Source organism: Chelonia mydas, chromosome 7, assembly GCF_015237465.2.
Source record: "Chelonia mydas isolate rCheMyd1 chromosome 7, rCheMyd1.pri.v2, whole genome shotgun sequence".
Taxonomy (NCBI): Eukaryota; Metazoa; Chordata; order Testudines; family Cheloniidae; genus Chelonia; species Chelonia mydas.
The window spans coordinates 13,089,538-13,114,541 of NC_057853.1; the positions used below are offsets into that span (position 1 = coordinate 13,089,538).

The following is a 25,004-nucleotide window of genomic DNA, read 5'->3' on the forward strand; positions in this document are numbered from 1 at the left end:
TCTACCAGCTTCTGTCTGAAAGGTGAGGATTCTGCCATCTCCGTCTCTGGCATTTTAAAATGCATGTGAAAGAACGGAATAACACTCCATCACCCTGAAGAATGATGTCCAATTAAGCTGCAGATTCAGAAGTGTCCCAACTACCATTATGTAATTTATGTAGCTTTGACCTTACCATACATAGATTAATATTAAATTATTTCCTCCTCCTGATGAGATTTTGATACCCACTGTATGAAAATGCATCATCTCCCCACATCCAGTCTGATCTACTGCTTTGTGACATGTTAGGATACATTGTTGTGTGACTTAAAATAGTTACTCCATCACTTTTATTTTAGAAGAAGTTTACGTTAAAAAAAATAAATCAAGCATCCTGTAGGTAAAAATAAAAATAGTTATAAACTCCTGGTCCAATCAGCATTCATAGGAGTGGCTGGCATTGAACACTTAAAAAAAAAGACTTGGGAAATAGTCTCCTTTCAGTGATTGATCATCAGTCCTTTTAATGCAGTATCATGAGCACATTGAGTAGGAAATGTTTGTGTATATTACATTAGTACATTTCTCCAGATATCATCATTCCTCACCTTAACTAAACACTTCACTGATCACTGTGGATTTGCATATCTTCTGCTAACTGCAGTGCAGTACTTAGCAAAACTGCTCTGATGTTCATTTTCCTCTAAAATACTGTTCATTTTACCTTCTCCTTTTACTTGTAATTGAATATCCAAATTTAAGAATCACAGGCCATACCCTCAGCTGGTGTAAATCAGTGTAATTCTGTTGACTTTGACAGAGCTATAACAATTTATACCCATTAAACCAACTTCCTTCCCATATTTACACCTCATGCAAATCTGGAAACCCCACTACCTCAAATTTTTCAACCTATATCAGAAATGGTCCTGTCAGCTGCTAATTTGGTTTCCACTGGGTAACATATGTTTTTCCTGTTCTAAGCATATATCTCTCTTGCTGAGGTCTGCAAATGTTCCCTACTGAAGATGATGACTTGCTGCCACACACAGCTGAGTCCATAAATTTCCACACTTCACTGTGAAGAATCACTTATTCACCTGAGTGTTTTCTTTGTCTACAGGACCTCATTATTACATTTGACTGATTAATTGTGCCATACCAATAGTAATCTGCCAGCACACACAATTCTGAAAAGGGGATTATTTTTTTGACTTGCTGCTCATATGTACAACGCAATTTGTGGCAACTCATTATTCACAAAGGGAGAGAAATGCAGGCAAAGAATGGAAGGAATCACAGAGAAATAGGTAATATCTTATTTATAGATTTCTGCAGAAACTCTATAGTTAGCAAAATATACCATCTGTTACATATCCACACTATTCCTAAGTGCATATTAGCAATCTAAATACATGCCAAACACCTGATCTTTGCTATCTTATTTAATACTGTTCTTGACAGGCAACATTGCGCTTTATTAGGTTATGTCATGTTGTGTTATAAAGTTATGCTAGGTAACACAATAACAAAGGAGGCAGTGTGGTTCTGCTGCTGCTATTGTAAATGTTCGTGTCGGGGCAGATTTTCAAAGAGTTCAGCACCGAACACCTTACATTTACTCACTTATTTCAGGGGGCAGAATTTTCAAAACAGTTCAACTCCAGAGCTGATTGGAAAATCGAGTGGTTGAGGAGGGAGGTATGCTCAGAAAAAAATGACAAAAACTAAAATACCTTGGTTTTTAAGTGAAAAACTAAAAAAAACCAAAACTTTTGGCCCCAAATTGAACATTTTCAGCCAAAATGTTGGATGAGGAAATGCAGCTGTGGTGCCTCATGGGAGTTGTTGTTCGGTGCCTCATGCCACCATTCTCTTCCATGGGCTGGGTTCCCTGGCTAGACTATACCTCCCAGTCTCCTGCTGTCACAGTGCATCATGGGAGTCCCTGGCTGCGATGCATCATAGGAGGTGTAGGCTGGTTGAGAAAACTGGCCCATAGAGAAGAATAAGGCACCTGAGCTACAAATCCCATGAGGCCCTGATGAGGCATTTACCAATCATTTCCCCCTCATTTTCCAGGTGTTCTGGGGGTTTACCCAATTTTCCATTAGATAAGAGTTTAAGCAGATTTTTTTTTTTTTTACTAATTCTTTTAAGCACTCACTAAGTGTCCATTGGTGTTAATGGGAGGTGCTGAGCACCTCTACATGATCTGGTCACTTCCTTTAGGTAACCAGATGGGAATTAAATTATTTTGAAAACCTGTCCCCACCTGTGGTGAGCGCTGCACACTTTGGCAGATCTGACCTCCAGTATACTGCCAATAACGCCAATGAAACAGGAAAGATTCCTGCACAGGGATTTTGGCACATCACTTGTAGATCAGATACTGAAGATAATTTCTTACCACATCAAAATTAGTCTTACTAATTAGGAAACTGTTGCACTATTGACATTTTAATCAGAAGTGGAGTCTGTGATTTTAAACGAAAAACAAGGGGAAATCAATTCCTTAAGGAAAGGTAGAGGGTGGATGCAAGACAGATTACTGTAGCCCCACCAGACAAAAGTTTCTCCTTACAGTCTCCTGCTTTCTAGCAAATGTACCAATTTCCAGAGTCACAGGCGCCGACTTTTCCAAGTGCGGGGGAGGGGGTCTGCTTGACCCCCTGGCCTTGCCCCATGCTCCACCCCTGTTCAACTCCTTCCCCCAACGCCCCCCCTGCATGCCCCACCTCTTCTCACCGTGCTCCACCCCCACCCTGCCTCTTCCTGCCCAGTTCCACCCTCACTCCTCTCCCCTCACACCCCAGAGCTTTGTGAACGTTGCAAAACAGCTGATTACAGAGGGCAGGAGGCGTGGGGAGGGAATGGGAGGTGCTTGACCCCCTGGCCCTGCCCCATGCCCTGCCCCTGTTCAACCCCTTCCCCCAACGCCCCCCATGCCCCGCGTCTTCTCACCCTGCTCCACCCCCACCCCACCTCTTCCTGCCCAGTTCCACCCTCGCTCCTCTCCCCTCACACCCCAGAGCTTTCTGAATGCTGCAAAACAGCTGATTACAGAGGGCAGGAGGTGTGGGGAGGGAGTGGGAGGTGCTGATCCATGGGGCCCGCCACTGGGTGGGAGGTGCTTGGGGGAAGCTGATAGCGGGGCTGCCAGTGGGTGCTCAGCACCAACCATTTTTTCCCCGTGGGTGCTCCAGCCCTGGAACACCCATGGAGTCGGTGCCTATGTCCAGAGTGATGTGTAATATTACTGGCAGGACTCTAAGAACAGAAACTTGGTTAATTTTGCATCTTTGTGAAAACATTCTTCACAGTATTGCTCTTCCACTCCCCCCCCCCCCCGCCCCGAGCTTCTTTTACCAGCAGAATCTTGTTCTTAGCAAAAATGTGAATCTACGATTTACAGTAATGGAAGGGGATTGGAAGCCCTTGACTAAACTATGTATATTTTTCAGGGTATTTTGTTTTATTTCATTCTCTTTTAAGAAAAAAAGATAAAGCCTTGTCTTCTGTGTGCTACAGTAGCAAAAGGGAGGATAAAATGTGCTGGGATTTCTGCTGGTTTTTATTACTAATGCACAAACCTCAAAAGGTTTGGTTTATTTCATCCCTGTGGTAATCTGACAGTTTGAAACTTTGTATGCAGTGTAGTTGTAGCTTGTGTTGGTTCTATAAGATTAGAGAGACAATGCAGGGGAGGTGATATCTTTTATTGGACCAACTTCTGTTGTTGAGAGAGACAAGCTCTCAAGACACACACAGCTCTTCTTCAGGCCTGGGAAAGGAACTCCCAGTGTCCTGGGAGATGGAACAAATAGTTTAACATAAGTAGTTAGCACATCCACTGTTCAAGGTAGAGTGGCCCATTAACACTTCTGCAGTCATAGGACAAAAGGGGGGATGAGTGGGTTACAGATTGTTCTAATAAGCCATAAATTCAATGTCTCTGTTCAGTCCATGTTTTTTACCATCTAGCAGAGTTAAGCTCCCAGGCTCGTCTTTTGAAAATGTTGTGCAGGTTTGAAACTTTCTGAGGGTTTCTGATCCTTCTTTTATTGAAGACAATGAGGGTTTTTTTTTCCCCACAGTGTAATTGGGTCCCTTCTTCTAAACTCTGAAATTTGGGATATTCAGGCCTGAACCATCCCCAGATGTTATGGCGACATTTGAAGTCTGAGGCAGTGTTCTTAGGAGGATCTACCCAATCCTCACAAAAGCACTTCCTAGAGGTGTTTACCCGTGTTCTAAACACTGGTTTTTCACAGCAGCCTTCACATGCCATCGCCAGTATCTTCATAGCAGTGTTGGCTATGTGACTTGATTTTTGCTACATTCTAATAAGCACACAATACTCTGTGAGGCACTTATCTCTATATAAACCAAGTCAACGCTAAGGCCTATGCACCATTGCCTGACTTTGGGACAAGGTGTAAGTGGGTGCTATGCACCTACTAATCTCCCTTCCCAAGAAGATGGGTAGGTAATTGATATGGATCTATAGCAAATATGGATCTGGAGAAAAGGGAACAGGCATAATCCAATGACTCTATTAGTACTTCCTTCATTTATATTGTACTAAATTTTCAGAACAAGTACGAAGACATGTTTGTAAAAGGTTTAAAAGACTGGGTGTTTCGTTAGTACACCAAATAAATAAAACAATAAGTATCTGTTAAGTTTGAATATAAGTGAAGCATACAGAATCATGCCATTCTTGGTTTCCTTTCTGTTTATGGTAGTGAATACAACAAACTATATGCTCTTTTCCTTTTTGTCTTTTCCCCCCATAGAATACTTAGACTCCAACCCAGAAAACTAGCAGACAGGCAATTAAAGGGACATCAGATATCTCCAAAATGTTTTTCCAATGAATTGAGAGATACCTTCAATTGTCACCATAACAGAGTGTAGAACGTGCTCATGAGGTGTTCCAGCTGCCTAATTCAATTCAGCCACCTCTGAAAAGAGACTATCTGTCCAGGAGACCAATATACAAAAAGAGGGAGAGGAAGAAAAAAAGTAAAGTCAGTTGTGTAAGATTCATCTAAAGGGGAGCGAATTCAGGTATTGATAAGCAAGAGCTGAGCCTGTCCAGATAGTGACTACTGTTGTTTTGAGTAGATTAGGCTGGGTTTTTTTTTTTTGTTATTTGTTTTTGTTTTTTATTATTGTTCATAAATTCTCTGCCTGCTGGCTCAGGAAGATACCCAGTTGTTGAAAATAAGGGGAGAATAGTGGCTGTTTGTGGAAATTGTGAACAAATACAATGCTGAAACTGAATCCGAACAAAACTGTCACTCTATTTTTATCACTTTGAAAAAGTTAGTTTGGTGCAGGATTGACCACCCTGGAGGCAGAATTCTTCTATTGACTAGGTGCAACACAAGCAATGGGACCATTCTCACCTAAGCCTTGCCAACATACCTACATCTACCAATGTGCCTCCATCTTGGATTGGAAGGAACTTTTGTAGGGATGAGATGTGATTTCAGTGTCCCTGACCCCTTTCATCCTGAGCCTCCTTCATGTCATTTCCAGAATTCAGGACCCATAATTATTTGGAACCCTTGACACTCCCCTCCCCTCATTTAAGCTAAGGGACTATAAACTTTAACGCCTCAGCTGATCAAACTGCTGTTGAACCACATGAAGAAAAAAGTATTCTCTGAGAAAGCCAGGTCTTAAAAAGAACTTTCTAGATAAAAAAACAGCACTTTGAATCTGCCCCCACCCAAATCAGCCAACAGTGAGTACAGATTGTGAAGCACAAATACAATACGTTCCTTAGGGGAAACACTGGAAGAGCCCCAAGTTGCAAACTTGCATAATAAATGGGAAGCACAGATATAGACTCCTCCATTTCTTCTGGTTACCCACTAGGTATTACCTCATTCTTATCCTCACCAGCTTGGTCTCATCCTTAACCTCATAATTAGATGTTAGGCAAGATGCTTGACAGCAGGAGAGATTGAAGAGACTGACATATAGAACTAGTGGGTATTGCATATTGATGACATCACAGTTCATGAATTCTAGCTAGCTATATAATGATCCCCTACACACACTGGGAACTGTTCAATCCTGTGGAATCACCAATGTGAGAGCCCAAAAGGGAAGTTGAACAATTGGTCACTAATACTTTCTACATCTTCTCAAAAAAAAAAAGAAAGAAAAAAAAAAGAACAGAGCCATTCAAGTGTGACTCCACTTCCTCATTTTAAGGTCCACTAACGTGTCAAAGAACTCCACCGGGTTAGAGCTATCACAAGCAGCTGACAAATACAAAAGAAACAGAAATGTGATCTTCTTTGCCTGCTGACCACCACAATCAACATCATCTCCATGTTATAGCATTCCTTAAAGCCAAAGTGGGTATGGTAAATGTACCTGAGAACTCCATTAGATTCTTGACCAGTTCCACCAGAGCCTTCTTGATAATCCTTCTCAGGAAAAGAATGGTTAAAAAAAAGATATTTTTAAGAGACTGTGATTGTCAGGGAAGGCTCTTATAACCATCTCTTTCAAAGAAAATTGTATGTCCCCCTACCAGAGACAGCTCATGGAAATAATTTCCAACAATATCCCCAGCAACTTTCTGATGGCCTTCACTAGCCAAGAAGGACATGTATTCAATGTGCAGGTCCTAACAGAAAACTTTCCTATCACCACCAGCATATCAGCAAATGACATTGGCAAAAATTCAAAACAAAGGTGACTGCAGGAGCAGACAGCCTGGGCCAAATCTGAGCTAATGTAACCACAAAATAATCTGATTATTTCTCACAGTGAGAAACAGTTGACTCTGTCACTGGATACAAATGACCTGAATTAACCCTGACATTTAACAGCCCCATTAACACAGTCCCCTGACACATCTATCTCCCTGTGCAGCATTAAATAAAATATTTAAAATAAAAAAAAAAAGTTTAGCTCATAGGGAAAAAAAGCAAACATTATTTACCTGATTTCTTGTAGGTTATAAGTTTGATTTGCATGACACTATCTACAGGACTAAATTTCCATGCCTAACAGGACCTAAAGGTACGTTTCAGAGTGTGAACATAAAACCCTTATGGTAAGATAAATAAAGCAAACAATATGTGAAATTATATGGGATAGATAGCTCTAGGAAGGAGATGATATATCCTGTTATATTTTATTAAAACACAGTTTGAATGAAAAAAAAATGCATTTGATACATCCCCTGCCATAAGGCACGCTGACATAAAAGTAATGAATCTCAGCATTTTAAATGAGAGCTTTTGGAACAAAAAGAAAACCATTGGCTTTGGTGGAATTTTTTGGAAGATACATCTGCTATGTTATCTTTTGTCATTAGAGTCACATTATTAATGGGGAACCACACTGAGAAACTTATTATCTGCACCTTTTTAATAAGCAATGAAACAGAAGGGTAGATTCTTCTCTTGATGTATATTCATAGCTTCAGTTAAAAGAAACTGACAAATAGCCATAGAAATTACACTTAGGGGTAGGTTATGCGTGTGTGTGGGGGGGGGGGGGGCGGGGGCAAAGGGAGACTTTACTACCATAATGAATCTCCTAGTGTCCATTTATTTGTCTCCTGTAAAGCTCTTCATTTGCTCATATAGGTCCAGATACAAAGCCCATTGATATTAACAGAGAAATTCCCCCTGACTTTAGTGGGGTTTGGATCAGGACTATACTGATCAGATTCCTTTGAAAAAGGTCTGCCAGCATAGGCATTTAAGTACAGATTCTCATCAATGTACCAGAGTAAATGCTAAAGTTACTGCCCACCTAATAATTAAACAAATAAAACATTCATTATTAGAAAAATAGGCTTTTTCTCTATTGACATGAAAGACTTGTAAATTTGAAATATACAAAAAAAAAGTCCAAGACAAGCTTCTTTTTTGTGTTCAGTATCCAAAAATGGTGCTATAGAATCATCAGATAATGCTGAATGAGCTTGCAAAGGGGAATATAATGTATTACAGAATGACAGGACTTGGGAAGTAACTTCCCTATGAACAGGCTATTCTATAATCATGCACCTCAAGGATTTTAGCACCTCCACCTGAAGCATCTGGTTCTGGACAACCTCAGAAACAGGTTACTAGATTAGAGGGACCACTGGCCTGACATGGTACAGTATATGAGCATGTATGCAGATAGAAGTTTTATTATACTATTGCAATAAAAGGTCTGGCTCTTTTAATTTCAATTAGATTTTTGTCAGAGTAAGGATTGCAAAATCTGACCCATAATTTGCAGCTAAATAAATCTGACAGTTAATATTTGTTTTTTGTTTTCTTTTGTTCAAGATCTTGGAAATTTTGAAACCAAAACAAGAAGCACCGTCTCAGTCAGAGAAGGACAAGGAGTGGTTTTGCTTTGTGGTCCTCCACCACACTATGGAGGTATTATATGACGTTCTGAATTGTGCAGTTGATGTTGATTTATACAGATACTGTCATGTCCAGCAAAAGGTAGCCTGCAGCTCACAAGGTGATGGACAGTAGAATACTGTAAGATGGACCCAACACATTGGTAATTTTTGTTTCAAAGCATTGCATTCCTAAAAACAGAATGAAATGGCAAGTATATTTACTACCTTACTGTAAAATCACCAGATATGAGTAAGTATTCTTCAGATTCAAACCACTAATGCTGTGCTCTTAAATGGGTTTCTTACAACGTGTGGGTTTTCAATATTAAGACCCCTAAATTGGACTACTCGTGGCAATATAGTTAAGCAAGTGCATAAGTGTTTGCAGGATTGTGGCCTAAATCTATACTTGGGTGCGTACTAGAACTGTGTAAACTAAAAGCCACGTAAATCTTCACTCTGATATCAAACTGTACTCAAACCTTTTAGAGTTTCAGAAAAATATGGACAACTTTTACCCCTATTATTTTTCATTTTCATGTTCCTCTACATTTCGAATTTCAGCCTGAAGTACAAGTTCCAAAAACATCTGGAAAAGTGTTATCAATACAATGCAGTATGATAACAAAGACTGATAAAAATTGTTTTCTTAACAGAGTGAAAGGTCTTCCAATAACAGTAGAGCAGAAATGTACACGGTATACTTCAGAATATTTTGTGGTAGCATCTTAAGAAAAGGATTTGCCAAAAAAAGGACAAAGTATATTATAAAGATTTCATTGTATTTCCAGATCCACCAGAAGCAAAAATTAATGAAAGCCCTGTTTCATGAGATTGTCAGTCCAATTTCAAAGATCAAAGAAATTCAGATAGATGATAGTTCTTTTTTATAAGGTCATAGAAGAACCCATATTTTTCTTTATTATTATTCATATTGCAACCCCATGCAGAATCAAGGCTGCATTGCACTAGTCACTGTATACACATGATGTAAATATGATCCCTGTGCTAAAGAACTAAGTACATGCAGATTGGTTGTTCACTACCTGGTAATGACTGTTTGGGTTAGAGCAAATATTCCCTCATCAGTATTCAACACCTCTTCATCAACAGAAAGAAAGTGGGAACTCTAAAAATAGGGATAAAATTATGTACTCCATATCACTAATTTTGACCACATGCACTCTGACAGCTTGAGAGTTGTGTGAAACATTTGTTGAGAAACTAAACAGACTTTCTGAGATTGAAGAGCTTCTGTGGAAAATGCTTCATGTCAGTGAGTATTAGCAGAAGTTAGGCATGGCAGTGTTTTCAGTTAAGTGTTTAGCATCTCAGGTTGGGTTGTTTGGGTATCAACACGTGAATGAAGTCGCATGACATTTCTTCAGGCTTCTTGATGGGCTTTGGCTCTATTCTGTGTGCTTGAAAGGATCAACAGAAGCTATTTTCTCTTGTTTCCTAAGCTTGTGAGAGAGGAAGCAAGAAGATATGCTGAACAGGGAGCAGATATGAGGTTTACTAAAGCCACTAGCTAGGGATGCTTGGTCACTAGTGTTACCCTCCAAAAAGACAACTTTAGCTGGGGAATGGGGGAAATCAGGAGAAGGGTCTATTGGAAGGCCTACTAAGGCGCAAAAAATAGGGTATTATTGCACTGATATTTTGGTTTAATTATGCGGGAGTAACTTACTGTATTCTCATATTTACTTTCCATTCAGTAACGCTAGAGTTTGTATTTCATCTCTCCTCATCCTACCTTGTAATGCTAGAATGATTTCAGAGGGTAAAAGAGTGTGTTATTTGTCTCTGGAGGACAAAAGTGAGATGGGGAAACTAGGAAAGTTGAAAATATTTTGTCTCTCTCTATGCAGTGAATCCACAAGCAACACCACCTCACTTCATCCCATGTCAATTCCTCCATTTTCTATGTGTAGTAACTGAACCGCAGCCTGCAGTAAGAACTCCATTATACATTACAATCACTTTGGGTGGTATAAAAGCGCCTCCATTTGTCTTTGTGGTCACCATTATTTTGGTTTCATAATTTATACATAAAATCTGACATGGAAACTCACTTTATTCTCTGAAACATCTCTGATTCTCTTCTGAAGCAAAGCCCATCTTACCTGTGTGTGTGTGTGTGTGATGCTGTGACTGTTTGTGTACATAACAACACACAGTAAAACTTTGACTAAACCCCATAAAGAGTGGGGGAGGAGTCTTCTGGGGAATTGCTTGAGAGGTTTCTTGATGCTTCTGCTGCCCCTACTACTGCTTCTTGTGAGCCCTAGGTGCTCCTGAGCTGCTGATGTTTGCAATGGTGGCCTCTCTTGGCTGGTGAAGTAGGGGGTTCAGCAAAGTTCCTTCGCAGGAACTTGTGATCTAGGTTTTGCTTGTAGTGCAGGGTCACATGTAACCTTCTCACATTTTCAGTACATGTAGCACAACATTTCAAGCCCCTGTTTTCATCTAAATTATTCTGAGACCTTAGATACTATGCTCACCTGCCCTTCCCATTGGCTTCCTGTACAGCCTGTTCTCTACTGCTCTCCATCATCAGTGTCACACATATATGTATTTTAGTATGAATGCATTTATATGTGTATGCCTTTATGCTTATATAGATGTATTTTTTTTTCCTCATGGTATTTATTTCCCTACCAGAAATAAGTGATATGACTCTCAAGAGAACCTGTTCTTCTGAGATTTTGCAGCTCAACCTTGCAGATCTGAAGAGGGCTTGAATAGTCTGCATGAGCAAACAAAAATTCTGGGTGTTATAACCCAGATCAGACCTTTTGAGAACTGCCCATGAGCAATCAAATGCTCACAGCCCCATAGTTTTCTAATGTGGCCCAAAAGGCTCCCTGTATTACCTCTTAAAGATCATAGAAAATTTCATTTAGAAACAATAACAAGAAGAAATAAGAAATAGCACAATGGCCAAATCAGTTTTTCAAACTGAAAGCAGCAGCTACTCTTCGGTCATTCATTTTTTCTGTCTTCCAGGGGAGGTGACCACACATACTTGGGAGCTCAAAATAGTTTACTGCATGCTAGCACTGACCTCTCTCTCTCTCTCTCTCAGCAATATTTTCTCAATTCTTATTAAAGAAACAGAGTTATAAGACAAATTCTCAAGAGGAGAAGATAAATAGCGATCTGTAAAGGGAAAGCAGTATATCAGAGGGGGAAAGAAGTCCATCAATCAGCTTAAGCCCAGAAAATCTTATAGAGAGATGAAATGTCAGTTCATGTAATGTTTACAGCACTATGAAAGAGGTATATAATCAGGGAGATTAACTGAAACCCAGTCCTTAAAGGCAGAGAAAGCTCCAAAGGGAGTCCCTGAGATGGATCAATGGGATGGATAGGACAATTAACCATCCTCAGACTATCAGGCTCCTCTAGACTCAAAGTAAAAACATTATACTGACATAAAGCCGGGGAAGATGTTCATAATGGAAACAAATAGTTAAAGGTGAGTTGATCCCAGCTTAATTGAACTGACAGAAGGATAGTCACAAACAAACCTCTTCCATAGTGTTTTATTGGTTGAAATGTGAGCTGCTGACGAAAGGGCATGAAAACAAAAAACATTATTTGGAATAACAAGCCTCCAGGGAATGGAAATTGAGTTCCTCTCCTTCTGTGAGCCATTGACACTGTATGTGTTCCAAAATTATATGCCATAGGGATGAGGAATAAGGTGTAAACTGCAGTATAAATTGTATTCTATTTTAGGGCACTAAGACAGTGAAACACTTCTATTACTGTGGAAAAGGTGCTTTGATTGAAGCTCTCTCCCCTGACACTAAACACTTAAACGAGAAAGGCCTAGTGGCAGTATGCATGGTTCCCACTGAATTCAATGGAAGTTCTGCGTGAGTAAGGCAGGCAGGATTTGGCTCTTAAAAAGAGATGGGAAAGAAACTGGTTAGCTATCAAATAGTTTGCTGTTTACTTTCTTGGCCTGTACACCATGCCAGAGAAAAGTTGCAAATGTGTTGAATTTCCTTGTTTTATACAAAAAGGGTGATTTGGATTAGAAGAAGGAGCATCATTACAGGATGGACATTCTTGTAACATTCATTAGAGAGAGAGAGAGGTCATATTACATTGATCTTTGTTTCTTTAAACAGAGCTTTAGTTTCTACAGGCTGTACTCTCTACATTTACTACTGAAGACAACATGTTCTGTCCATTTGTTGCAATCTAAGATTAGCCTCAGAACTAATGATGAGGTTATTATTATATATTTGTATTACAGTAGTACCTAGAAGCCCTAGTCATGCACCAGGACCCCATTATGCTAGGCACTGTACAAACACAGAACAAGGATCCCTGCACCAAGATTGCCTGAATTTGCCAGTGATGATCCTTTTAAGGCCTAACATTATTCCCACAAATATTACAATGAATAAGATCCAGACTTTACACAAGATCTCTGTTACTTTGCCACAACTCTCATTCCTGATATGGTTAGTTCACTCAAACAAACTCATCATTAGATTTCAGCTAATAATTTTGTTTAATATTTTGAAATGAACAAATGAGTCATGTAGCTTGAAGAACCCTTGTAATAAAAATTACCACCACTTAACATAGACTGAATAGTATTATGCTATCAAGAGGCTTTGAAATCAAACTGTCATCTTATTCCTCACATTATTTGTAGATGATCAAGATAAGGAATAGTTATGTTCTCTACTCTGTACTGTCGAACTCTATGTGCATACTATAGAGCATGTATGCTCCATGCATGACATTCCATTGATGCCAATGGAATTTCCACATGCAAAGCATAAAATAAGGACCCACCATATTATTTATTATCTTATTACTGACAGCCGAATGTAATATGCATCCCTTGTGTTCTACATATTACAGAGAAAAGACTGCCTTGAGGAATTCACAGTCTAGTTCAATGTGAGACAATATACAAAATAATATGGGAACTTTCAACCCAAGACAGAGTAGAAGAACTGAAGCTAAATATACACATAGGAAATGCTGATAGTGAATACTAAAGAAGAAGATCTTTCCTTACTATTTTAAGTACAGATAATCCTGAGAGCAGAAATCCATTCCCATCTCCCCCATTGCACTGCTAGAAGATTGGAATGCAAAAGCAAGGGGAGGGGAATGAAGGATAAGGCTCCAGCTGGGATCTTAGGCCCTCATGTTCATCAGACCCAGAAATAAAAACATGAAATGATGGATGAGCGGTGGGGAGATCAGACTCCTAGGGATGGATCCAGCCGCTGAGAGAAGAGACTATTCCTCCCACCTCTGACAGAAGCAGTGAAGTGGGGGTTACGGGAACAAAAGCTCCGCTTGGGCCTCACATCCCACCACACTGCTGGAGCTGTGAAGTTTTACAGCAGCTGAGGATCTGCCCTTCTGTTTTATAAATGTTTTGAAACTAGCCTTACCACTAGTCCCACATTTGCTAAAGGAAAAACAGAGCAGTGGACACTAGTACATTTCCAATTCTGAATTTGCAGTATGGAGATAGCCACAAAGGTGCTCTTCTTTTAATGCACTTTAAATGTGGTTGAAAGCTAACTTTTAAAATAAGCTGATGTCCCAAAAGTGTAAATGCTATGTGTATGAGGTAAAAAATTGTCAGCTGTGCCTCTAAGACTATTTATTCCCAACCCAAGAAATAATGGTTATCTTCCATTTCCGCAGCAGAGCAAGGAGAAATTGACACCATCTCAAAAAAAGAGGTCAATTATATATTGGGTAGGAAGGTTGTCATGTGGAAAGGAGATAAAGATCTTCAGCAAGAAAGCAAGAGACCCTGAACACCTTGATGGAGTTTAAATAATTTGGCAAAAATTTTCAGTAAAAGCCTTAACGTATCTCAAATTGTCCACCTTAAAACTGCCAGTCACTGAATATGCCTGAAACTTTCAGCCTAAATCTGTCCTTTACTCACATTAATAGATAGAGACACTAAGTTTTAGAGCAAAATGAATGTTACAATCAAGAATATTCTGACTCTTCAAGGCTTTTTGGTCGCCCTAGTCAAAAGAAGAAATTTTAAGGGAAGGCTTTCTTCTGCCAAGTTCAAAGTAAGCAAAATAATGCACAGCTGATTTAATCTAGGTTTAAAATAAATATCAAGGCTCATAAATAACTCTTCCACCACAATACCCAAGCAATCTTGCTCTTTTCTGCTTCCACTTCCATGTGGATTTATATACCCAGCCCCACGCCCCAAATAGATTCAGCCACTTATTACTAATTATGCTCATCAACACTCTGCAAGGTGCAGCTGCTAAACTACCTGGACTGGGTAGCAAGGTTCAGGAAGGCTGATTGTCATGGGAGGTGCTTTAAATCTATCTCTGCCGCAGTCTCTGTGAGAACTGTCAGCCACATCAGTTACTAACTGGTAATTCTGTGCAATTGTAAAAAGTAGAACAAAAGAAAAAATAAAACAGCAAATCTGAGGATGTTGTCCCTCTTCCCTCCAGTTTTATACAAGTTAAAAAAGAAGTTGTGACCTTATTAAGTAATGGGTGTATTCATGAATGGATAATATATAACAGAAGTAAATAAAAATGCTGTTAATTAATTCAAATGAATGCACCAGACAACATGGATGTTAGTTTGTTGGAGCTGATTATTAAGAAAGTTGGATTCTTTTGTTGTTGCACTGGAACCAAAGACCTATTGTCACACTTCTTTACTTTACCAGTATGTGAAACCTGAGGCCCTGCTCCTTCAAACTATTACACAAGAGTTTAACTTTAAACATCTGAGTAGTCCTATAGATCACAGAGGAACTACTCATATGCTTACAGTTAGGCATATGCATAAGTGTTTGCAGGATTGGAATCTAATTCCCTGTATGTAAGTTCATGTTTAGCTTTCCTACTGTGATTTCAGTGGGACTATTCATAGGCGTAGAGTTAAGCACATATGTGTTTTCCATATTAGAGCACTAGTGGAGGCTTTGCTCCGTGTATATTTGAGTACCAGGGCTGACATCCACAAACAGGCTGAGCCCTGGTCTACACTATGAGTTTAAGAAGAATTTAGCAGCGTTAGATCGATTTAACCCTGCAACCGTCCACACGATGAAGCCATTTTTGTCCACTTAAAGGGCTCTTAAAATTGATTTCTGTACTCCTCCCCAACAAGGGGATAAGCGCTGAAATGGACATCGCTGGGTCAAATTTGGGGTAGAGTGGATGCAATTCAATGGTATTGGCCTCCGGGAGCAATCCCAGAGTGCTCCATTGTGACTGCTCTGGGCAGCACTTTCAACTCAGATGCACTAGCCAGGTACACATTGCTTTGAGCAAAGACCAACCAGCAGTAACTGCTCATAGGAGTTGTGGTTCAGTGCTTATGATGCAGTGGCTGAATATAATCACAATATTTTAATCAAATTGGAACAATTAGACTTTGTAAGCTTGTCTGAGAGGCTGGCACCTCAGTGTTACATTAAAAATGTGAGGAGAAAATGACATGAGTATATTCCCATTTTGCTGTGGATTTTTTGCTCAGCAAATCCTAAAAGTTTCACACTTCTCTGAATTTGATTTTCCATCATTATTTGCAAGCACACATAGCCGGGGGATTCTCTCCAGGTGTAAAATTGCCATAAGGTTAGCAGAATATTTTTACAACCTAAGGGTAAATTACACTCTGTTCCTACAGTATCCTGGGAATGAGTCCAGCTGGTATCGTAGATGATTTTGATGCAAAAGTTTGCAGAAAACGCCATACATGTGGTTGGGACCAAGGTTCTGCTTGCCTGACAATGTTTGATGTGCCACTAAGCAGGATTCACTCCTATTTAGCCCCATCCAGCAATAGATTACACACTGGGTCTCTGATGGAGCCTATGCATATCCCCAGTAGCTTCATTATAATCAGCTATACTAGGATTTGGGCCAAAGTGGAAAGAATGTCATCCGCTAATATCATAATTCTTCATTCTTTTCAATGTCTACAGCATATTCTGGAGAGTGTGTTTTTCTTTTCAGAACAGCACAAGATCATTCTAAGGATATTTTGTTAGCTTAAAGTATGAATGAATGATTTGCCTAGTTTTTAATCCATTGTGCGTTAAATGTGGATCTATCTATCTATCTATCTATCTAATCTTTTATGTGGTCTTACCACATCTAGAAAAGACTAGGTAATTTTATGACTACTTATAATATTTCTTGAAATAAATCTCATATTTCAGGGAATAAGCTTATCGCCTGCAGCGATTCTAAAAGAGCTACAATTCCCCTGACCCATCCTGCCCACCATGTGCGAGACTGCATATTTTGCTAAATGCATTCATATTTCTAAAGCGTGAGACATTGGCTACTGTTGAAGAGAACAACTGAGTAAATAGACTAATAGTGAGATCAGGTGTGGAAAATCCTCTATTCCCTAACTTCAGAAATTTTGTTTTATTTTAATTTCATATAGAAGTAGTTACCCCAAAGGGAAATTTCAAAGGTACTGTTCTCCGAACAGAAAAAACAAAACAAAACCCAAAACCCTCATCACTGCTGATGGGTAAAATGTGCATCCCAACATACAACACTGTAGTCCTTACACAACAGTCTCTGGAATTCAATAATTCTTCGGAGACTGTCACAGGTATGTTGATAGCAAGAGGTGTGATTCACATAACTGCATTTTTCACAAAGATCCTGTAGATAAATGAAAAACAAAATAAAATAAATTAAAAAAAAAGATAATTGTGCCTTGGAGTTGCAAATATGCAGTGCAACGGCCTGCATATTTGCAACTTCCAAGCATTTTAATTTCAGTAGGCCTCATTAGCCAGGGGAGATACTGTCCACTTCTTTCTCTGTTCTTTTAGTGCATCTTCACACAACTCCTATCTACTTGTCCAATATTATTCCTACCAGACTCTTTGCTGAGTTACTGATAGTAATAAAAATGAAGGAAACCCCACACGTGGCAGGCATGGTCTCTGCACACCTTCCTTTCAGTAATACACCAGTTTAATGACTCTGCCTTGAATCTGTTTGGCAGATTCAAAATCTGGTGAAAGGCGTGTACATTGTCTAAGTAGTTGTACCTTAACTTTTACAGAGAAAATAGCTCAGAAAATGTAGTCCTGCATTATAAAAGAAGCAACTGCATATGGAGCTAGCCTGGCAGTCTAGTATTATGCCATACAGGAGAGCTCTAGAATCTGGTCTCTTGCTCTCCAGGGATTTGATCCCATTGAACTCAGTTAAAACTAAGGCTTCCTTTGACCTCAGTGGGAGTTGAATTGGCTGCTTGGCAAGTCTGACCCATGAGGAAGGAAGGAGGGAGGGAGAAAAGGTGGTGGTGGTGAACCTCCAGTTAGAAGACTGGGAGCTCTAATACTACTTCTACTGGGAGAAATGTAGATTCAGATATGATGGAGAAGGGCTTGCCCTTGCTCCCAGATAAGTTAATGGAAAAACTCCCATTGACATTGATAAGCCCAAATGCAATAATGTGATAGGGATGTGGGGAGATGACTAGCAAAGTGTGTGGTAGCTGAGGCTGACTGGAGACTACTGAGAAGGAGAGAGAGAGAAAGCTGACCCTTCTTTGCTGATTCATTAGACTCTGAGATCAGCCTTATGGAATAGCTCTATATAGCATAAAGCCAGTATGATTTGATAGACATTTAATAGGATTCTGTAGAGTTTTTCTTAAATTACATAGCATTTAGTAGGGAGTAAGATCCTTTCTATAGGTTTTTTGTTTGTTTGTTTGTTTTTTAATACCACACGATTGATCTCTATAGCAGGAACATAATTTTCCATTACATTCTATGGAATGGCTCATAACCTCTGAACAGGCGTTGGTTTTGTATTTCATTAGAGAGAACAGTGCAAGCTACTGAGTCCATCACAATACTCTGTGAAACAGGGTAGTCTCTGGCACCACACTGGGGCATTGGGTTAGTATTGCACCAGAAGAGAGAGCCTCTGAATCTGCTGAACTACCTACACCACTTTCTAGAGTACCCTAGGTTCATCCTGAGACGTGAAGTGGTCTACAAATCCAGTGCTAACTAGGGCTGACTCTCAAAGGTGCAACTGTATAAAAAAAGGTTGAAGAGGGGGGAAAACAAAAGTTTAAATGCTTAAGTCCTGCAGCTGAAGTGAAGGGGATATGAACAGAATGGTTGAAAGATGTTGGAAGGTTATTCTAAGAGGTTATTCATCCTTCTCACCCTTCCCCATAGGATGCACACTACACTTGTAAAATTTGATGAAATCACAGTCTCAGCTGACTGCTTGCAATAAACATCATGAGTCACAAATCTACCTAAAATTTGGCTCTTTTCACTTTGGGCATTTACTGTTTAATTCAGATAGAAGAAAATTAAAGTGTTATGAGCCAGATATTTAATTGTTTATGTATACAATCCCTAATTTTCACAGACAGATACCTACAGGTAAGCAGAGCTATTTATTGATCTATCTATCTATCTATATAGTAACTGGCAATTCCAAAAAATCAGGGGGAAAAATTCATTTTGGGTCAACTTGATAATACATTTTTTTGAAATTTCAATCAAATGAAAAGAAAAAAAGGTGTGGGTAGAATGAAACATTTTATTCAACCTGCAACATTACATTTCAATTTCAATTTTGACTTTTATTAGGGCATTTTTAATTTTTGTAATAAAGGCAATTTCAAAACAAAGTCATTTTGAACCAAAAAACCCTAAACATTTCATTTCAAGAAAGCTGAAACAAAACTCTGTCTTTTTTGGATTATTTTTAACACAAAGAATATGAAAAACCAACTTGAATTTTCAAAAATGTTGATGTTGGAAAACCTGCATTTTTCACCAAAAAAGGTTTTGCCCAGCTTTACATGTGACTGTAAACTAGAGTTTGCATCAGAGTAAGTCCATGCACCAGCTGGCCATGCACACTTCTGAAAATCTGTCCCTATATATCTTTTCAAAGTATGACATTATTTTAGAAATTGCCAATTATTCTTGGTTTATTGTACATCCAAATAGCGTGGTGTAATGTCTAGTAGTAAAACAGGCTTTAGCTACTTAGGGAAAGTGTCCTTGATCGGTCCCCAGAGATGTGTCATTTCTAATTATACTCATATAATGTTGTAGGGTGAGAATGTAAAACTCCAACAAACTACTGAAGTTTACAGACTTCTTATCACACCATACTGATGTCATAACTGAAAAACAAATTATGTTTTCAAAAAGGAGGTTGATGATGGGGGGGGGGGGGGATATGTAAAAATGAAGCTGTTGGCAGAACGTTGTTAGCTCATGAATTATACATTTAAGAAAAGCTAAGCTGCTGGATTTTGAAACTTGTGATTTACTGTGTTTTATTAAAAATAGAATTTCAGTACTAGTCCTGCCACTTTTGGAACATGATAGAAAGATCTCTGCAGTCAGCTGTCAAACTCCAGGCAGCAGAAAGGAGCAGCTGTGGCAGAGGCAGACAGAAAACTTAGAAACAGCGGGGAAACAAGAGGAAAGGGGGTGAAAGAAGAGGGTTAGGAAAGAGGGAGGCAAGGAATTCAGTGCTGCATGCGGAGCACAGAGAAGTGAGACATAGAAGGGCGAGAGTTACAAGAGATCAAGAGGTAGATGGTAGCAAAGGGCATGCACGTTGTCCTATTCTTAAAATAAATTATAGATAAAATAAAGTATGACCATATGAGGCCCTCATGTCCTCTTGGGAATATGGTGATATACCCTTGAATCACCCTATTTTTTCTCATGTTGCTTAAAACAGAAGAGAAGGGGCCAATAGAATATTGGGATGAACATGGAACTTGATGTACAGGATTCAGCATACTCCTCCATTTGGGTATTCAAAATAGAGTAAGTTATCTCACAGTATACCCGTGATAATTATAACAGAACTCATGATTTTCTGTTACTGACCCTACGGAAAGAGTTGTTTAGATGCAGTAGTATTAAGGCCAATCTCTTATATGAGAAGGTGAGATAAATGCACGTTAGGTCTTGTTTGATTCCATCAGGAAAGAGCAGCTCTACACTAAAAAGCAGAAGGTATACAATACTGGGTGTTGGTGTGATACCTCTCCCTATTTCTTTCTCTTTCTTATTCCCTGGCAGAGGGGCTGATGCGGGGCACAAACCCCATCTCTTTCCCCGGAGAGAACAAAGGAGAAGTTGACAAAACTGGGTTCCTCTTCCTTTGCTTCATGGATGGCAGGGAGAGCTGCAGGCTTCTTCTTGTTCTCCTTTCTCATTTGTAGGACATTTCTGAACTTTAAGTTGCCCAACACAGTGATCATCACTTTGAGTGTTATCCCTATTCTAAAACCTAACCCCAGCCAAAATTACCAGAACACCAGTCTGTGCAGACAGTGTGTTAGCACAGCTGACAGCTGAAGCCATCAGCAGAACCCAAGTATTTTTCTTAAATCCAAATGTCAGTATGGAGATAAGTTGATGGTCTCTGTCCTGATAGTCAAAGCCCTTGATGAGATTTGCCATAACTACTTGAGAACTCACCTCTCCCTCCATAATTGTGACCTCCCACAACATATACGTACCACCAGTAGAATAAAACTGTCAAGAATAAAACTGTGTGGAAGATATGTACATTTCACCAGATCTGAATCTATGAAACTGTCTCTTAGAGCAGACGAGAAGTGCCATAGAACTATCTTCCGAACTAAAAAACAAATTCACACCAAGTTACACACCCAAATATAAATAAGCCATCCTACAAAAACTTATGCTAATATCAAACCATTTCTCCTATGGGGTGGAAAGAAACAGAAAGCAGGATTGTTATTGTTGTTTCTTTTCTCAAATATCTTTAAAGCTTTCAGACACTGTGGTAATGGGGCCACAAATACCTAGAAATAGCTTACAAATGTCTCAATGAAGAGATGGGATTCAAATAGCCTGCAAATATCTAGATGGATAGCTGGGATAGAAACAAGCTTTTTCTACACACATATAAACACAGTAAGCTTCCAGAATAAATATAAGGATATGTGGGAGCCAAAATGCCATGCAAAGAGCAATAGAACTGTCAGATATTTAGAAGGACAGTATTATAAATGGAAATTACTTACTAAAACAGCTTTTCAATGGCACTTCAGCACTTTTGTTTCTTCTTCCTGTTGAAGCCAAGAAATAGATTGGCAATAGAAAAAGAAAATGAGTGGTGCACAAAAGTTGGTGAATTTCTGAAAAGGTTTGATTTATGTTTTAGGATGAACAAATGCTTATTTAATCTGAGTTCATACCAAATTTCTCCTGTAAGGATGACTGGATATTTGAAACTGGCTACATTTGGGTTTGACTCTAACATGGAATAGAGTACATTGGAAAGGATGCGTGATGAATATTTGATGTTTTCCAGACCTTTCCTATGCTTGGATCTTCAATGATAACCCCTTGTATGTTCAGGAGGATAGTCGTCGATTTGTATCCCAAGAGACAGGAAATCTATACATCGCCAAAGTAGAGCCATCTGATGTGGGCAATTACACCTGTATTGTAACTAATGCTAAATCAGAACAAAGTGTTCGGGGCCCACCCACTCCACTCATCCTCCGTAGTGATGGTAAGTTCTTTTAATGTGACTATCTGGAAAAAAATACAAAACTTATTAAAATCATTTATTTGACTTTGATGTTAGCTATTCATTCTGAGGCAATAACAAATCCCTGTAGACAAACATGCAGATTCATACTTCTTATTTGGATCCTGATCCAAAGATTCCTTTTTACCTTTAGTGGACTTTGGATCAGGTCTTAGTTGGTAAAATGAAGAAAGAGGTTCAGTTTAGGGTTAATTAATAAACATATCTACAACAAGACAAAATGTAATACAATGGAAAGAAAGCAAAATAATGCCATTTCCCCATTCTAATTTTATTCTTCCCAGGAAGGCTTATGTTTGGATTTGAATTTGACAAAGCTTTCTAAACTTAAATTCAAGTTATTACTCAAATATAAAATCCAGAGGTAGCTCAAAACTAAGTGAGTCACTGGAGTGAGAAAAAAACAAATACCTTTTAGGTAGCTGTCTAAATAAATGTTCACAATGGGGAATATATAGCTGGGAAACCTGTTAGCAAAGTTTTTTGATGGCATTGTTTACCTAAATTGTAATCCTTCATACTGCTTTCGAAGTACTCTGATAAACTAACAAAATACAGCAAACGGTTATGTTCCTAGAATAAATAAAAGACAAATATGCATTATAGGGCAAGGTCTGATGGTCTTTTAATTCAGAAGATCAATTTTTGTGTTGTTTGCACAAATACCACAGCCCCCAGACAAATGTATAGCCCCATAGCTCATAAGTTAGTTATTTTATATAAAACATGGGTACAAACACCCTATGTTTTGCTCCTATTCTTCTTTGCCCCTTTCTACCAACACGCTCCTTTTTTCTACTCTCCTTCCTCCATCCACATTTTTTCCATACCTCTTCTGCTCCTTATCTTCTACCCTCTTTCTTTACATTAGGGAGAGTAGGGGCCTGATCCAGAGCATACTGAAATTCATGGGAGTATTTCCATTAACATCAGTGGGGTTTGGATTAGGCCCCAGGCCAATGATCTCTGAAGCACTGTGCGACAGTGAAGAACAACACACATAATGTTAATGAAATTCTTGTTAAACATAAAAAAAAAGAAGCACTGGTTTATAGCCAATATGGAATATGGATTAAGACACTGAACAGATTGAACAGCCCTGTATAGTCAGGAAATTCAGCTTTAAGCATATTGACTAAAAATATAAGCCTACAATCACTGCAATGCTAAACACCCCCAAACAGATCCTATTCACAGTAAGCATTGCAGATGCTAAATCCTTAGTCAGATTTTCCAAAATGCTCAGTACAGAAAATTGGGACCAGATTTTCCAAAACTTTCAGATCCTGTTTAGGTACCTAAATTAAATGATCAGATTTTCAAAAGTTCTCAGTACCCAGCTGCTTTCGTTGTTTTCATCTTCGCCCACATCTCATACTGACTATTAACAATCTTGCTTTTTATACTTGACAGCATTGTGGTTAACACTGTTTGTATTAGAAGTCATTGCTCTGAATGGGAGCTTCTGGGTGCTCAGGTTTTTTCAAATATCTTGACCCACAAGTGAAATTTACCCTGGGCAAAACCTATGCACTACTTAAGATCCACATAGACTCAAATAATTCCTGGGCCTTGTAGTGGCTGCTTGCACAGGGGTCAGATTTATGCAGAACCCCAGTCCTACTCCCTCTGAAATCATTTGAAAAATGCTGATTGATTCCCATGGGAACAGGATGAGGCTCTAATTTTAGAAATAACCACATCCTTTCTTTTACACTGAAATCCTGTTGTACTAGACAGGTCTCAAACACAACTGGAGTGCTAGCTGTTTTGATGTTCAACAGGTGTGATGGGAGAGTATGAACCAAAGATTGAAGTACGTTTTCCAGAAACAACATATGCAGCGAAGGGTTCATCTGTTAAACTGGAATGCTTTGCCCTTGGAAAGTAAGGAATTTTTGGTTTTGTTTTAATGTTTGTTATTCAACAGTGATAGCCACTGTGAGTTGTGAATATCTTTAGAATGCTGGGTCACGGTGGAGATTTTTTGATTGGTTGTCATCCAAATGTCAAAAATACATAGATAGGTCCTTTAAAAAAAACAACCCTTATTTTGGTTTATTATTGTTTCTGTATTAAATATTCACAATGATGCAGGCCAGCAAACAAACAAAAATCTGAAGCTGACTTAGTGGCTGGTTTTGTTACAAACTCAGAACTAAGACTGCATTCACTGAAAGGTTCATCAAGCTGTGTAAACCTTGGAAGGAAGCCCAAGCCTTAGTTGAGAACAATCTTGGGCTGATTTGCAGTTTTCAGTGAAGATCATGTAAAATACTATGTGAAACCAAATTTTGTGTTCAAATTCACATCTCAAAACAGAACTTGGGATGAACCCATGCCGATTGAACCTGAACGTATTGTAAGGAACCTTCCAAAATGGAGCTACTGACGTTTGTGCAGTCCACTTTATAACTACTGTTGAGAGGTGCTGATTATCTCTTGAGAGGTGCTAAGGATCAAACCTCACATTATAGACCATCAGAGTTACAGGTACTCAGCATCCATCAGGACTGGACCATATCCTCTAGGCATAGTATTTATAGGAATCTATTGTGCTTGTCGAAAAGGAGTAGTTGAAGTAGCTTGACTTTTTACCTCATACTTCACAACATGTTGTTCAGTATGACATTCAGTCAGCAATAGAGTGAGCCAGATCCTCAGCTGGTGTAATTCAACTGGTGTAATTCAAATTGGTGCTGTCCCAATTTACACCCGCTAACGATCTGGCCAGTTTCTAAGCTATCCTGTTGCATGATTAATTGGCGTTTTCAAATAAAAAGCATGTTCCTGTTTTGAATATTAAAAACAATTAACTGACATCTGTAAAGGATAATTACAGATAAACTGGAACTGCTTAGAGATGGAGAAGGTGTTATATCCCCATCTCATAGTACGTCAAATGTTGCTGGGAGTACAGTTCTTCTGAGAGATGATTGGCCCTTTCAGCTACAACATGGGTCTTTCTAAGAACAGTGTTTATTAAATGGCATTGAATTGACTGGAACTGCTATGATAAATACATTTTGGAA

General features: G+C 39.0%; 1 protein-coding gene across 5 annotated transcripts in view; it reads left to right on the forward strand.

Moving 5' to 3' along the window:
• Positions 1–25,004, forward strand: part of CNTN6 (contactin 6) — a 221,216-nt gene that overhangs the window by 116,553 nt on the left and 79,659 nt on the right. For 3 of the 5 annotated variants that reach the window (XM_043550997.1, XM_043550996.1, XM_027823701.3), the window contains exons 5-7: positions 8,301–8,396; positions 21,730–21,933; positions 23,757–23,859. In XM_043550997.1, coding sequence (XP_043406932.1) covers positions 8,301–8,396; positions 21,730–21,933; positions 23,757–23,859 — 403 coding nt within the window. Of the gene's footprint in view, positions 1–6,966; positions 7,033–8,300; positions 8,397–21,729; positions 21,934–23,756; positions 23,860–25,004 lie in introns of all 5 variants that reach the window. The other 2 variants (XM_043550995.1, XM_043550994.1) reach the window with 1 other exon arrangement.